Source organism: Rhagoletis pomonella, unplaced genomic scaffold, assembly GCF_013731165.1.
Source record: "Rhagoletis pomonella isolate Grant_MI unplaced genomic scaffold, Rhpom_1.0 Rhpom_scaffold_00003, whole genome shotgun sequence".
Classification (NCBI taxonomy): Eukaryota; Metazoa; Arthropoda; class Insecta; order Diptera; family Tephritidae; genus Rhagoletis; species Rhagoletis pomonella.
This window is the reverse complement of record NW_023458557.1, coordinates 86,316,307-86,330,426: the sequence shown is the minus strand read 5'-3', so window position 1 is coordinate 86,330,426 and position 14,120 is coordinate 86,316,307. Positions and strand designations below refer to the sequence as shown.

The 14,120-nt window shown below is 35.6% G+C and overlaps 2 protein-coding genes across 2 annotated transcripts; both read right to left on the bottom strand.

Annotated features, from left to right (window-relative positions):
* Positions 1 to 5,282: 5,282 nt before the first annotated feature.
* Positions 5,283 to 5,783, bottom strand: LOC118736670 (male accessory gland serine protease inhibitor-like). Its single transcript, XM_036466710.1, has 2 exons — positions 5,661 to 5,783; positions 5,283 to 5,545 (listed from the first exon to the last, which is right to left on the bottom strand). The coding sequence occupies exons 1-2, from the start codon at positions 5,740 to 5,742 to the stop codon at positions 5,358 to 5,360; spliced, it is 270 nt and encodes an 89-aa protein (XP_036322603.1). The 5' UTR covers positions 5,743 to 5,783; the 3' UTR covers positions 5,283 to 5,357.
* Positions 5,784 to 9,581: 3,798 nt separating this feature from the next.
* LOC118736669 (kappaPI-actitoxin-Avd3d-like) lies at positions 9,582 to 10,068 on the bottom strand. The gene is made up of 2 exons (XM_036466708.1): positions 9,947 to 10,068; positions 9,582 to 9,878 (listed from the first exon to the last, which is right to left on the bottom strand). The coding sequence occupies exons 1-2, from the start codon at positions 10,026 to 10,028 to the stop codon at positions 9,691 to 9,693; spliced, it is 270 nt and encodes an 89-aa protein (XP_036322601.1). The 5' UTR covers positions 10,029 to 10,068; the 3' UTR covers positions 9,582 to 9,690.
* Positions 10,069 to 14,120: the final 4,052 nt, after the last annotated feature.

Genomic DNA, 14,120 nt, shown 5'->3' with positions numbered 1-14,120 from the left:
ATGAAGATGAAGATGAAGATGAAGATGAAGATGAAGATGAAGATGAACAGTGAAACAATTTCTTATTTTCTAATTTTTCGAATAAAACTTCACACTTAAAATCAGGGACGTGAACCGGTTTTGAACCGGAAAACCGCTTTTTTCTATTAATTAACTGAACCATTAACCGAACCGAAATTTTCCACAAATGTTTGATCCGAACCGAAAACCGAACCACTTTCTGTAAAGGCTTAAAGGTTCGTTTCAACCAATTTTCAATAGATAAATGTACACACATTTTCTTAATTTTGTTAATTTTTGTTGTTTTTTACCATGTGACAATATCAAATGTAAAGGCAGCCCATCTCACTTGACCCTTAACCTTGCATTTTGTTGCACTTGACACTTGACACTTAAATTTGCGCCTTATTTTTTTTTTGTTTTTCGAACCGCTGAACCGAACCGACCAAATTATTCATCCGGTTCACGTCCCTGCTTAAAATTAAGACATTTATAACAAACATTTTATGAAGAAAATCCCTTCTTCGTTTAAAATAAAAATAAGCGAAATCGGCCCAATTTCATACAACCCTGCCTGACATGAAAATTTTCTCCACGATAAGGCTAGTAGCCATTTCTAACAGATTTTGGGTCGCTTAGTCAAAAACGGAAACATATATACATATTTGAAATTTAAGAAAACAAGGCAAATAGCAAAATCGGCTAAAAACGGTTAATTTTTTTCTGCACAACGGCTAACAAACGGCTGCCGGCTAAATCGAAATTTCTCCGGCTGTTTGCTATCGCAACCGGCTAAATCTAGCCGGAAAACGGCTAAAATGGCAACACTGACCAACACTGGCAACACTTGATCACTTGTTCCGTGTCTTTTTCAGTAAAGTCTAAAAATGGATTCCATGTGTTTGGATGAAAACGTTCAAGTGTCTTTTTATACTGGTTATTGTTAGATATTTTGGCAATGTGTAGCCGAGGGAAATCTCCTTTGGACATATTAGCAGATTGGATTTTTTTGAACCGGTACGTTTAAAAAATAATATTTCTGAAAAAAAGCTGCTTAGCAAATGCGGCAACGCGCGCAAAAATGAAGAAAAAGCGTGTGTTCGTAAAGTTAGTCTGATCTAGTACCCGTTAAATTTACTAATATCTGAAGTAACAACATCTTGTAATTAGAACTAGATTATACATAAGTTATGACATGTAGTCTTGTATTTAATTTAAAATCATTGGTAGTTTTGAAAGTAGCGTAAGGTCATTTGCCTCGGCTGTTTGTGAGCAATTATTTTCAAAGTTCATGAACAAAGTACCGTTATTCAACAATAGGCATCGCTAAAGCGAAGCCTCTGCTTTGACCAAAGAAAGAGATGTGGGTGTCTCTGGACACTCAGCAGATTTCCATTCCAAAGTGATGTCAGCGCGTATTCGGGAGCCGCATCCTTAAGGTGACCACCTGTACCTAAATCTCCGGTACAGTACCGAAACTTTTGGTTCAGTACCGTGTACCGAAACGAAGGTTTGGGTACAAGCAAATGTACCGGAATATGTAAAGGTACATATGTACATTTTGCCAAAAAAATAATTAATCAGCTGTTTGACTTGACTTTCAAGTTGCTACATGACTTGAAAGTAAAAATTGATATCAAATCGACGTTCAAGTTGTAAACGTGCGTGTGTGTTAGTAAAAAAGTGTGAGTGTATTGCAACTTGAAACCAAGATCTTGATCGTGTAACGACCAAGTTATTTCTTTATTTTATTGACAATATCGATAACTTCCTACTTCCACTAGCTCAAATAAGAAAGTGAAAAATGTCAAGAAAGCGTGGAGTGAAAATTAAAATTATTGAATTGACTTCCGAAGGCGGCGAATGTTCAGATGTTGTAGTAAATTTGTTGAACAATGCAATGGAAAAGTTCAATCTGAAAAGCATACTATCAAATATTTCTATACGAACTATTCAAACCTCAAAATGAATCCCATTTAACTGATTCAATTTTTCTGTGAAACTACATCGAAGTGATTTTGGAAAAACCTTAAGAAAGTTCATAACTTCGGAAATTGTCCATTGATTTTTATAAATAGCACCTGGTTTTACTCGGAATTGCACATTCTTTTCGAAGTAATGATTGAAAGAGACCAGTTTGTTTTGAAATTTTGTACAAAATGTTGTAGAAGTGGGAAAAATAATACAAATTTGTGTTGACTTCAGACTTATTCCAACAACTTTCAACACTTTTAAAATGTGCTCACAAAACTTATTTATTCTTTAAATAGTACAAAAATTTTTCCTTCTAAAGACTATAAAACTTAAAATTGGGTAAAAATTAACAGGTGAACATTTTTCAGTGCGGGAAGTCATTTAAAAATGTTTTTTTTTTTTAAATAAGTCGAGATTAAACGTGGCAAACAATATCACTTCTAAATGAGGGTGCTATAGATTTGGCCAATACTGTATAATTTGCTTCAAATTAAATTTGTAATGGATTTTACAACATTTACGTAATAAATAAAATATATCTCAGAATGAACGAAATTCATTTTACTGTACCGGATTTTTCAAAAGGAAAGGTGGTCACCTTACGCATCCTTCTAGGGACCATTTCGGGATCGCTTCTAGACTTGTTCAAGATGATTTCGAGACAAGTTCACGGCTTTTTCAAAACCACTTCACGACTACTTCGGAACAATTTTGGGACTTGTTCGCGATCATTTCGGTGTAGTACAAAGTTAGTCACGAAATGATCCAGAAATAGTCCTGAATTATTCTCGAAGAGGTTATGGAAAAGGCGTTTACTGGTACCGGTCCCGACAAAATGCATAAAATTAATGTCTGTCTTCTAACCCATTATGTATGTAACTGAGTCGCCTGTAACTTGCCAAGCCGTACACAGATGTTTACACATAAAACTGCATGCGTACGTGGTACTAACGCCTTTTTTATAGAAGACTCGATGCGGCATTTTAAAATTGAACTCTTCTCCTTGATAATGCTCTTTTAGTTCACTTTGATATCTTTTATGCTGGGGTTATTGTCCTTTGAAAAAAAACCCTTAAATATTTGTAGTGTAATTTTAGGCTTCTTTGTTTATATTAGGTTTACTTTGTAGCCACGAAAGCGTTAATGGTATGTGAGCATCTGGCAAGAGAGTTATTTGGGAAAGGAAATGTCATAAATATCTTTGGGAATTTGGAAAAGCTAGCGTCTTCGCTCCCCCTAGCACTATTCTCGAGAGATGATGTAGGTAAATCCATATAGTTAGCAATCCAGCAACCTGGAAAATTTAAGGCTGGAACCCTGCATTGCCACCTAGACGGATCGAAAACTCCATAGGGAATATGGGAAGTGATCCTCGAATCCAAAAAATTAGATGTATGTTCCTATTAAAAAGAAACTATCCGATCATATTCCAGGCGGGAGTTTACACCACCTTTCTGAGAGAGAAGCTAAATTTTCTTACGAGGTACCGAAATGAGGGAATCTTAATACTAAGTAATTGCCAGGCGCTTTCATATTATATGAAATCAAATCATCATTAGACCTTGAATGCATTGATGACTCCCTTGTTAGGAATACCAATATCCAGTTGTAACAAGTATCAAGCCACAAGAGAACAGAAGGAAATGAGATAGCTGACTATCACTCTAATTGGCCAAAGAAATTCCTGAATGTACTAGCTACCAATACTATTAAGAAGGAGTTCAGGAAGGAGAAGAACGCATTGAGCAGTCTTAACAGGGATAAGTTATTGGCACTGTGATAGAAAAATACTTTATTCGGAAGGTATAATATTTATAAGTAATAACAGGTATCCTTTCAGACAGGCTGAATTCCGAAAAGTCAATTGCATTGCATACGTACATAGTATAATGTTGCATAACGCCGAACTACAAATGGTTGACAATGTATACTTTTCCAAAACGCATCCGGAAAGGTATCGAATCGCATCGCTAGAATAATCGGCGCATCGGAATCAAAGTTGATGCTTAGTTTGTTTTTGATTGCATAATGAAAATATGCAATATACATATGCGATTGCATTTTAATTGAACTCAATTTTAGAACAGAGAAACTGCGAAAGTTGCAAAACCACAAACAATTCAGAAAATTAGGGTCATACAGGCGCTGGCTTCTGAGAAACCACAGTCTGCACAGAGCTGCGCTAGATTACAGATCCCAACGACCAGTGATGCGTACTACCAAAATAGAGCTTTATTATCCCCAATAATTGCGTCGAAGAAGGATTGAAAGGATTCTCAGATTTCTGTTGATCTCCTTCTTTTCCTTTGGTACTTCAAAGGTTTTTTGGATCAAGCCTGGAGCAAAAAACTTCGCTTTTTGCCTCTCTCCGTTACGAAGGTAAATTGTGTGTTTCGAAAGATTGAAGCATTTTTCTATGTATTTTGGTACGAATTTCCGCCAGATTCGGTTTAGCGGCAAACCGATTAAGGCGTTCGTCCAAAAAATATTTGAATCAGGGTCCTTTCGAAAGATTCCGGTTCTCACTTACATAAATATATACATCACTGATTCCAAGGTGCGAACTAATTACAACCGGAAATGGCTATCACATATAAATATAGACCAACCTGAATGAATGTTCTGACCGAGACAAGGATGCTTGCTCCTAGCAATCGTTTTGGTCCTTCAATATTTTTTGGATATCTTTTTGTTTTTACTGTAAAATATCCTTTTAAAAGTATTAAAAATTTAAATCAAAACACATAAATATGTACATTAGGATGATCCTTAAAAATCAAATGAGCGATTTTTTTCAGTCTCACCCCTTCAATCGGCAATACCGCGGTGGAGACGGATAAGGCGTGTCGCACAGGGGCCAAAGTTAAGATTCCTCTATAGAGACTCAAAAAATTGTTACCACCGTACTCGAAGATATCACATATGTATAAATTTTGGTCCCGATTGCAGTCCGTCAAGGCGTGTCGCAAATAGGCCGAAGGCCACAAGCTCCATGGAGACTCAAAAAATTAAAAAAAAATGTTTTTTTTTTTTTTCATTTAATACCCAAAATCGATATTATATATCACATACAAATATTTGGTCTCGATTGGAGCAGGTTAAGACGTCTTCTATGGTAATCTGAATTTTTCCCCCTGTGCGACAGGCTTTAACCGTCTCCAATCGGGACCCAACTTTAAATGTGATATCTTCGACTAATATAGCATCGACATAGGGGTTGAGAATTAGGAAATCAGATGTAAAAATTTGCTTCCTACATTAAGGACGACCGTAATGTGCATATATAACTGCGGATTGATTTTTTTACTGATTTATTATAAATCTTTTCGGTCTATGTATGCATTTATGCAAGTTTAAGGGGGAAACTCGCCGCCACCCATATCCTAGCCACGGTAGGCACATCTTTGCTGGCAGGCTGCAAGGGAACAATAACGGTTATTATTGCCACCACAACCGTTATAATAGAAGCTAGCGCATGTTCCACTTCCAGAATTGTACCACCACCTTACACCACCACGGCAATGATCGGCGATACTTCCGCTATGAGCTGCTCCACTACAACTATAATGCTCTAGGAATATAAAAAAATTTTTGGGAAAGGATACATACTATATATATATATATACATATAAAATTTGCGTTGCACTTTGTTTGTGAAAATATTGTTAAATGTATATAGTACTTACGTGGCGCATTGGGGCATTGTGCCTGAGTTTGACCAAGATACAGGATGATAGTCAGCGCTAATAAGCAGACAAAAAATTTCATGTTTACAGAATGAAAAAAAACACCTTTTCGCGCTGGTTAGAAGTTATTCTGGTAACTAATAATCTTCAAGTGTGGCGGAGCCGCTTTTATAGCGAGAAATTTTTTAGTTTATAATTTCGATAACTACTACCTTTTTTATTTTTAATGCATTTTTGTGAGTGCACATTGTGTTTTGAAACAATAATGTTTTCTTTGTTGTATTAAACAAAGCTGAAATTTATTTATATTTATTCAGAGCAAAGTAAGCCGCTAATTTAAAAATAACTCTGGAAAATGTTTTACTGTGCGGCGGATCTACACTTGCTCCTCACGGTGCTAATATAATATTTAATATATAATATATAATTTTAATCGTGTATATTCCTAGCGAGCTGACATTGTGGATTTTTTTTTTTTAACAAGCGTTACAATTCAATAATTATTTTTAGTTTTGTTAATTTTCTGTGTTGAGCTGATTTTATTGCTTTGTTGCTTTGTTTATGTTTGTTTCATTTCGAGCTCCCGTAAGAGGTAAACTCTTAAATTCATATGGTTCTGTTGTTATTGTTTTTTTTCGCATTACATTTTATATTCGTATATTTAATTATAGCGTTCTCCACTGGCATGCAAGTTTTCATCATTATCATCTTCGCTACTGTTGCAACAAAAGGTTCTTTATGCGCTATGTAACAACTGGCCCCATCCTGTAGAGATCACATATTCTGCAAGTCTATGTCATCATGACTCGGGTCATTAAAAGTTTCTTAGAATGTCGCGATAACGTTTATACTATGTTCACTCGAGTTTAATGTTTTGTGATATGTGTTCTCTTTGGGGTGTTTAAGAAACTTGAAGTTTAATTTGATATTTGTTTGTTTACTTTTTCTTATTCATAATTACCTTGGATTAATTAATTGGATTTTTAAACTATTTGGTAAACATGAGTAATTTAATAACGTAAAAATTCAATAAAAAAAATTGTTTTCAATACATTAAGATCTACAGATTATGGGAGGTTCCATGGGAAAGTGTACCTCTGTGCAAAAATTACTTTCTTTATAAAACTAACAAACGTGTGGATAGGACATTTGTAAAATTCTTGAAACAACCAAAAAATAACAAATTAAAGCTGTAAATGCATTTTCATTACCTTTTTTTACGCTTTGAAATCAAGTTCTAAGTAAATTTTTTGATTGAGTTTAAAGTAGATTGTGTTGAATGCACTGTCAAATAATTTGCGATTCATAATTCATGTGTTTGGTAAGAAAAATATATAGTAGAACTCACCTGCTTTTAATGTAATTGTGTTATTAACCGACTTCCAAAAAAGGAGGAGGTTATCAGTTCGTCGGAATATTTTTTTTTTTTTTTTTTTCGATAATTCTTTTTGCATCGGAAAGGTAGTGTCTCGGAGGTGGTCCCATACTAATCTGGTTAAGATCCGATCAGCGGATCTTGAGATATATATATATATATATATTTTTTTTTATATGAGAGTTGAAGTCGGTTTTTTTTTGCTAAAAATTACTTGTATATTAAATTGTGTGACTGCTTTATCTATATTTGAGTTATTATTAAGTAGAATTGGTCTTTTTCCATCCGTGACAAAAAAAGCTAAAAGTTGTTATATTTAATTACAGAAGTTGAGGTTGTGTTTCGTGTTTGTTACATAATTTTGGAAATTCATTGCAAATATTTACCACAATCGCATTGTCATTTGCACGTAGTTAGATAAGAATAATTCAACAGAGAAGCATGTCCCACCCGTGACAGCTATGTGTGGGACAGTTGTCAGAGGCAGGTTTACAGGGCTGATAAGCTTTAATTTATTTGTTGTGGTAGACACAGGGTAGGAAGGGGGGATGTGCGGACTCGTCCATTATCTATATACCCTTGTGGTCAGCTGATTAAGTTAAGTTACATTTTGACCAGTTTTGGATTTTTGTTTTGTTAATTTAATGTTTATACTTTTTTTTCATAAATATCTAGCACATTACCTAACCAGAACCACATAAATCCACATTTCCAACTTCTTACAAAAATTATAAAAATTCAACAAGATTTAACGAATACACCCAAAAATTTTAAACTTTTTGTTCAGATTTTTTAGGTATGCAGTTTTGTAGTCCATTAAATTTAAGTGAAAATTTCAAGACGCTAGGAAATCGTGTTAATTTTTAATAATTTTTTTGGCTGACGGTGCTAAGCTTTTTTTTCTATATAAAAGGAACCATCTTAAGATAAAACGTGAGTTAATTTAATCCCTACTTGGCTTCTTATATTTTTTAATAACTATTCTTTATATATGGACCACACTAAAGTTTCCTTTTCATATACAAATTTGTACGTGTCCTTCCCGTGACAAACGTTGTCCCACCCGTGACAGAGGAATTTCGGATTTTTTGTATAATAAAGCCATCTTTTTTTTGTAGTTTTTGCTTTGTTTGTGTTCCCGGTTCTTTGTTTTATTACAATACATCAAGTTCAAACAGAGAAGTGAAATAAATTCGCAGACTTTCCGTAAAATATATCTGCTCCAAAAAGCAGGTTCTTTTTTGTCCCACCCGTGACAGAAGAAATAAATCAGATTTTTCCCAAATAAAAGAATGCTGGAATTTTTTTCGTACACTCTAAAAAAAAATTGTGTAGATTTCCTAGCTAAAAAGTAGGTTACTGATTTCCTACCTTATTATTTGCAAAATTACATGCTCGATTATTCAACGAATAGTTTGTTTAAATTTCGGACTTTTTAGAGCATAATATAGCTGCTGTGGTGTGCGTAAATTTACTACAAAAGTGTGTACAAGCTACAAAATACACACCTGCCGTTTGATTTCACCCGTAGAATGGTGTAAAGCCGCTAACGAAAAGGATTTTTACACACGAAAATGTGTAAACGAGAAAAATACATATTCATCGTGTAAATTTACCGAAAAATTTTAAAAATAAACAAAAATATACTCGATTTAAAGTCGCATTTTTAAACAGATTTTTTAGAGTGTATTTTATAATAACTCATATAATAGTCAATTAGGTGTAGCTTTATCAAAATGTAGAAGTGTTGAGTACGTTATACTTAAATTTAAACAAGTAAGAAATTCTTTTCTGTACAAGTGTCCAACCCGTGACGGTGGAATCGCCCATATTAAAAATATGCAAATAAACTCTTTTTTGGAACAGAGAAATTGCGAAAGGTGTAAAACCAGAAACAATTGAGAAAATTAAGGTCATACAGGCGCTGGCTTCTGAGAACCTGCTGTTCGTGAATCCATCCTTTCAGCACGTAGACCATGCAGAGAGCTGCGCTAGATTACAGATCTCAACGACCAGTGATGCGTACTACCAAACGAGAGCTTCCAGATCCACAATAAGTGCGTCGAAGGAGGATTGAAAGGATTCTCACATTGCTGTCGATCTCCTTCTTTTCCTTTGGTACTTCGAAGGCTTTTTGGATCAAGCCTGGAGCCAAAAATTATCGCTTTTTGCCTCTCTCCGTTACGAAGGTAAAGTGTGTTTTGGAAAGATTGAATCATCCTTTCTATGTATTTTGGTATGAATTTCCCCCGGCTTTGGTTTGGCGGCAAACCGATTACGGCGTTTCGTTCCAAAATATTTTTGACTCACGGTCCTTTCGAAAGATGCCGCTTATCATTTACATAAATATATACATGACCGATTCCAAAGTGCGAACTAATTACAACTGGAAATGACTATCACGTATAAATATTGACCAACCTGAATGAATGTTCTGACCGAGACGATGATGCTTCCTCTTAGCAATCGTTTTGGTCCCTCAATATTGTTTGATTTTTTTTTTTTAAGTTCAGACTACCGAGTTTTTTTATTACCTTAAAATATCATTTAAAAAGTAATTAAAATTGAAATCAAAACACATAAAGATGTACATATATAACTGGCGATTAGTTTTTGTACTGATTTATTGTACACTTTTTCGCCGCCACTCATATCCTAGCCATGGTACGCACATCTTTGCTGACAGGCTGCAAGTGAACAGTAACGGTTCGCATTGCCACCACAACCGTTATAATAGAAGCTAGCGCATCTTCCACTACCAGAATTATACCACCACCTTACACCACCACGGCAATGATCGGCGATACTGCCGCTATGAGCTCCTCCACTACAACTATAGTGCTCTAGGAATATAACAAATATTTGAGAAAAGATATGTACAAATATTGTTAAATGTATTTATACTACTTACGTGGCGTATTGGGGCATTGTGCCTGAGTTTGACCAAGATACAGGAAGAGAGTCAGCGCTAATAAGCAGACAAAAAATTTCATGTTTACAGAATGAAAAAAACACCTTTTCGCGCTGGTTAGAAGTTATTCTGGTAACTAATAATCTTCAAGTGTGACGGAGCCGCTTTTATAGCGAGAAATTTTTTAGTTTATAATTTCGATTACTACTTTTTTATTTTTAATGAATTTTTGTGAGTGCACATTGTGTTTTTAAAGAATAAAGTTTTCTTTGTCTTATTAAACAATGCTGAAATTTATTTATCCAAAGCAAAGGAAGCCGCTAATTTAAAAATAACTCTGGAAACTGTTTTACTGTGCGGTGGCTCTTTACTTGTGCTCCTCGCGGAATAAGTCTTTTATTTACGGCGCTACAATAAGTGCTAATATAATCTTAATCGTGTATATGCTTAGCGAATTCACATTGTGGAGTTTTTTTAACAAGTGTTACCATTCAATAATTATTTTTAGTTTTGTTAATTTTATGTGTTGAGCTCATTTTTTTGTTACCTTGTTGCACTGTATATGTTTGTTTCATTTCGAGCTCCCGCAAGAGATTACATAAATTCATATGGTGCTTTTGTTTTTGTTATTGTTTTTTTTTTTTTGTTTTCGCTTTATATTTTATATTCGTATATTTAATTATCGCGTTATTCATTGGCATGCAAGTTTTCATCATTATCATCTTCGCTACTGTTGCACTCAAAGTTGCTTTATGTGCTGTGTAAAACAAGTGGCCCCATCCTGTAGAGATCACATATTCTTCAAGTCCATGTCATCATGACTCAGGCCATTAAAAGTTTCTTAGAATGTCGCTATAACGTTTATACTATGTTCACTGGAGTTTAACGTTTTTCGTTTATGGACAGCTGTCAAGTGTTCTCATTGGGGTGTTTAAGAAACTTGAAGTGTAATTTGACATTTGTTTGTTTACTTTTTCTTATTCATAATTAACCTGGATTAATTAATTGGATTTTTAAACTATTTGGTAAACATAAATAATCTAATAACTTAAAAGTTCAATAAAATAATTGTTTTTAATATATTAAGATCTACAGATTATGTAAAAATTATTATTGTTGCTTTTCCACAATAAGTTTTCACTTAAAACGGCCTCAAGCTCATACAAATTGTTGAATATAATTGTTATAAGGCTATAAAAATAACAAACACAGATTATGTAAAAAGATAATAGAAAAGCAAAAAAAAAAGGAACAGCCCAGCGCCTCCGTCTTGGTCTGCAGGCTGTATCGGAAACACAGTTGCTAAATTTAAACGTAGAATACGTGGTATGGTTAAGAGCACATCCAAGTCAAAAACGAAAGTACACTCTAAGAAAAAGATATCGATAGCAAAATTAATAGCAAAATCGATAACAAAACCGATAAAAGTATTGATAACAAATCGCGTGTCTCTAAAATCCCGAAACGGTTCCCAAAACTGAGGTGTGGTGAGTTTAGGTGAGGTGTGGCGGGAGCGGGTGCGATGAGTTCAGTTGTGGTGAGCGAACGTGTGGTGAATTTAGGTGTGGTAGGATAAGGTGTGGTGAGTTTGTGTGTTATGGATTGAAGTGAGGTGCGTGTATGGTAAGGTTTTAATTGTTAAAATTGTTCATAAATGATAAAGTACTTAGTTTGCGAGTATTTAGCTATCTATATATGTATATATCTGTGGTCATAAGCAGTAACCGCCTAAGTTTATTGGCAATAACTGCCTAATTTCACGTACGCATGGAATAGGGGTTTAAAAATACGATAGAATATACATATATGTGGCTCCATTCTTTCTTAAGTCGACTTCGGCGGTTATTTGCTTGTGACCACAGATACATGTACTAAATAGCTTAGTAAGTACTTGAATGAAAGTATGTATTTTGCATCCACAAAGGACCAGCAGGCGCTAAATACTTAAATTTTTTTACTTAAGTTTCTAACAGCTTCTAAATACCTAAGTATTTTTTAAGTACCTAAATTTTGTTTACTGGAATATTTAGACATCTCCAAATACTAAGCATTTGAGTACTTCGCACCCAAACGGGTTCACTAAATACAAAAGTACTTACGTATGTCCGTCACTGATATTTACAAACAACGAACGAAACAGCTGTCGTATTTAGTAGCACCGCTTGCGTCTCAGTTAAGACAAGCTGACTACGGGTTTTTTCGCGAGAATGTGAAATATGCTTAACCTCATTAAGCATTCTGGCATATCAAATTTAAAAGTATGTGTGTGTGTGTGTGTACATATGTGTAAGTACAACAGGTGTATTCTCGAAAAGATGCTTAAGTTTTCAACAAGGAAAATATTTATTTGGCAGAATGCGTGTAAATTTTATGAAGTCGTTTAAAATCTATTCTTATAAAAATCGTTGCCTATCGGTAAGTACCAGCAGCGCGTCTTATTTTACCTACTAAATTCGCTATGTTCTCATCATTCGTTTACCAACACATATGTATATATGTATATGTTGACTTTAATATGACAGGTATGACGTTGTTTGCTTGTCATTTCACTTTTATCACTCTCCACCAATTTCTGCCTATGCCACTCGTACTGCATGTGAGTGTGCTTGGCAGGTGTTGAAAATTTGATTGAGCCATGGCGCACAGTTCGTACAAAAATGCCGCATCATATCATTCACTTTGCTGCTGCCAATGCTCCAAGCCTAAAGCGTCAACAGTAGCGCTCATAAGAGCTTATGACATGTTCAATGCATCACTTGTTTTTGCTTTTACATACATCCACTCCCTCCATATATCATCCAGATACCTACATTACGCTCTTAACCCTTCACTTTTGCGCCCCGTCTTGACACATTAAGTGCATTTTCGCATTGCTGCATGTCATACTCACATGGAGGGTACGACTTAGTAACATGAGTGAGTGTGTGTCGCCTTTAAAGTGCGTTGTCAAATTTCATATTCCACTATCTGTCTCTTTTTTGTCTCATTGCTCTTGCTCTTGCTCTTGCTCTTTCATACAAGCGACAAACATTTGCTAGCTGGATGGCCTGCCAAGTATTCACAATGCATCTATTCATCTATTGATGAGCTGAGTAGAGTTAAAGTGACAGTTTGCATGTGTGAATGCGATTGACAGGCCTTTTAGGTATTACAAATCGCTTAACACTTTTCGATTGATAGGCAGCAAGTCTCTCGAGGTTAGATGAACACATTTATGTATGTACATTTTTTTATGCCTTAAACTGCATCGGATGCTTTGTAGGCGTACTCTTTCATCTCTGTTCGTGCTACAGGGTTAATAGACTTCATCCGTTTGGTATTAATTGAATGGGGACAACAATGTTTAGAAAGTTTAACCCAGTCTATGTCCCGGATCTGCCTTCTATTGACTGTAGTAGAAATACGAGGGCACTTCGAATGTTGAATATTTTCTCAGATCCGAACTTAGAAGTCTTTATACCTTTATACATCGATTTCTCAGCCTAGCTATGCTACGGTTTTTGAGTGCCTAACGGGTCGATGAACGACCCATACGCGCTCCCTCGTGCGCTTTGTGAAACGAATGGTAACGAATAACGTAGAGTTCCGACAGAAAGAGAATCCGCCTTGTTGTGATCACTCACAGAAGTCAGCAGCATATATCCTAAGCAAGTTGTGTCATAAGCGGGCGTCCATCCCGTATATAGAATTTCGCTATATGAATGGGAATCTTTACAAAACCTAGCTTGGAAATGCATTTTGCGTTGAGGTTTAGAGTCGTCTGCATCCAATAAAGGACCTGAAAAGCCTTGAGACACAATGAAAGGACGAGAAGCGGAAGGCGCTGCCTATGCTTAGTACTGCAAACTGGTAGAAGTTCATTGAGCAGAGCGGCAATTGATAGAATCTTTCTGTCTCGGCCCTCTGTTTTGGCTCAATAGCAAACGATGGATGGGACAGTGCAAGCATTTTTTTGCCCATCACCAGGCCATCACCACCTTTACCAACTCCCGTCCGGGGAATGTCGTCATAGGAGTTTAATCCACACCAATTGCAGGAGAAGAGCTTCAGCTGCCAAGAGGAAGCTCTAGCTCAATTATTGTCAGGATACTGTCGAAGGTTAAACTTCTACCTCTCCAGACTAGACCTCGAATTACCAAACGTACGTCCGGCATGTAAAGTGCCGAGTCGCACT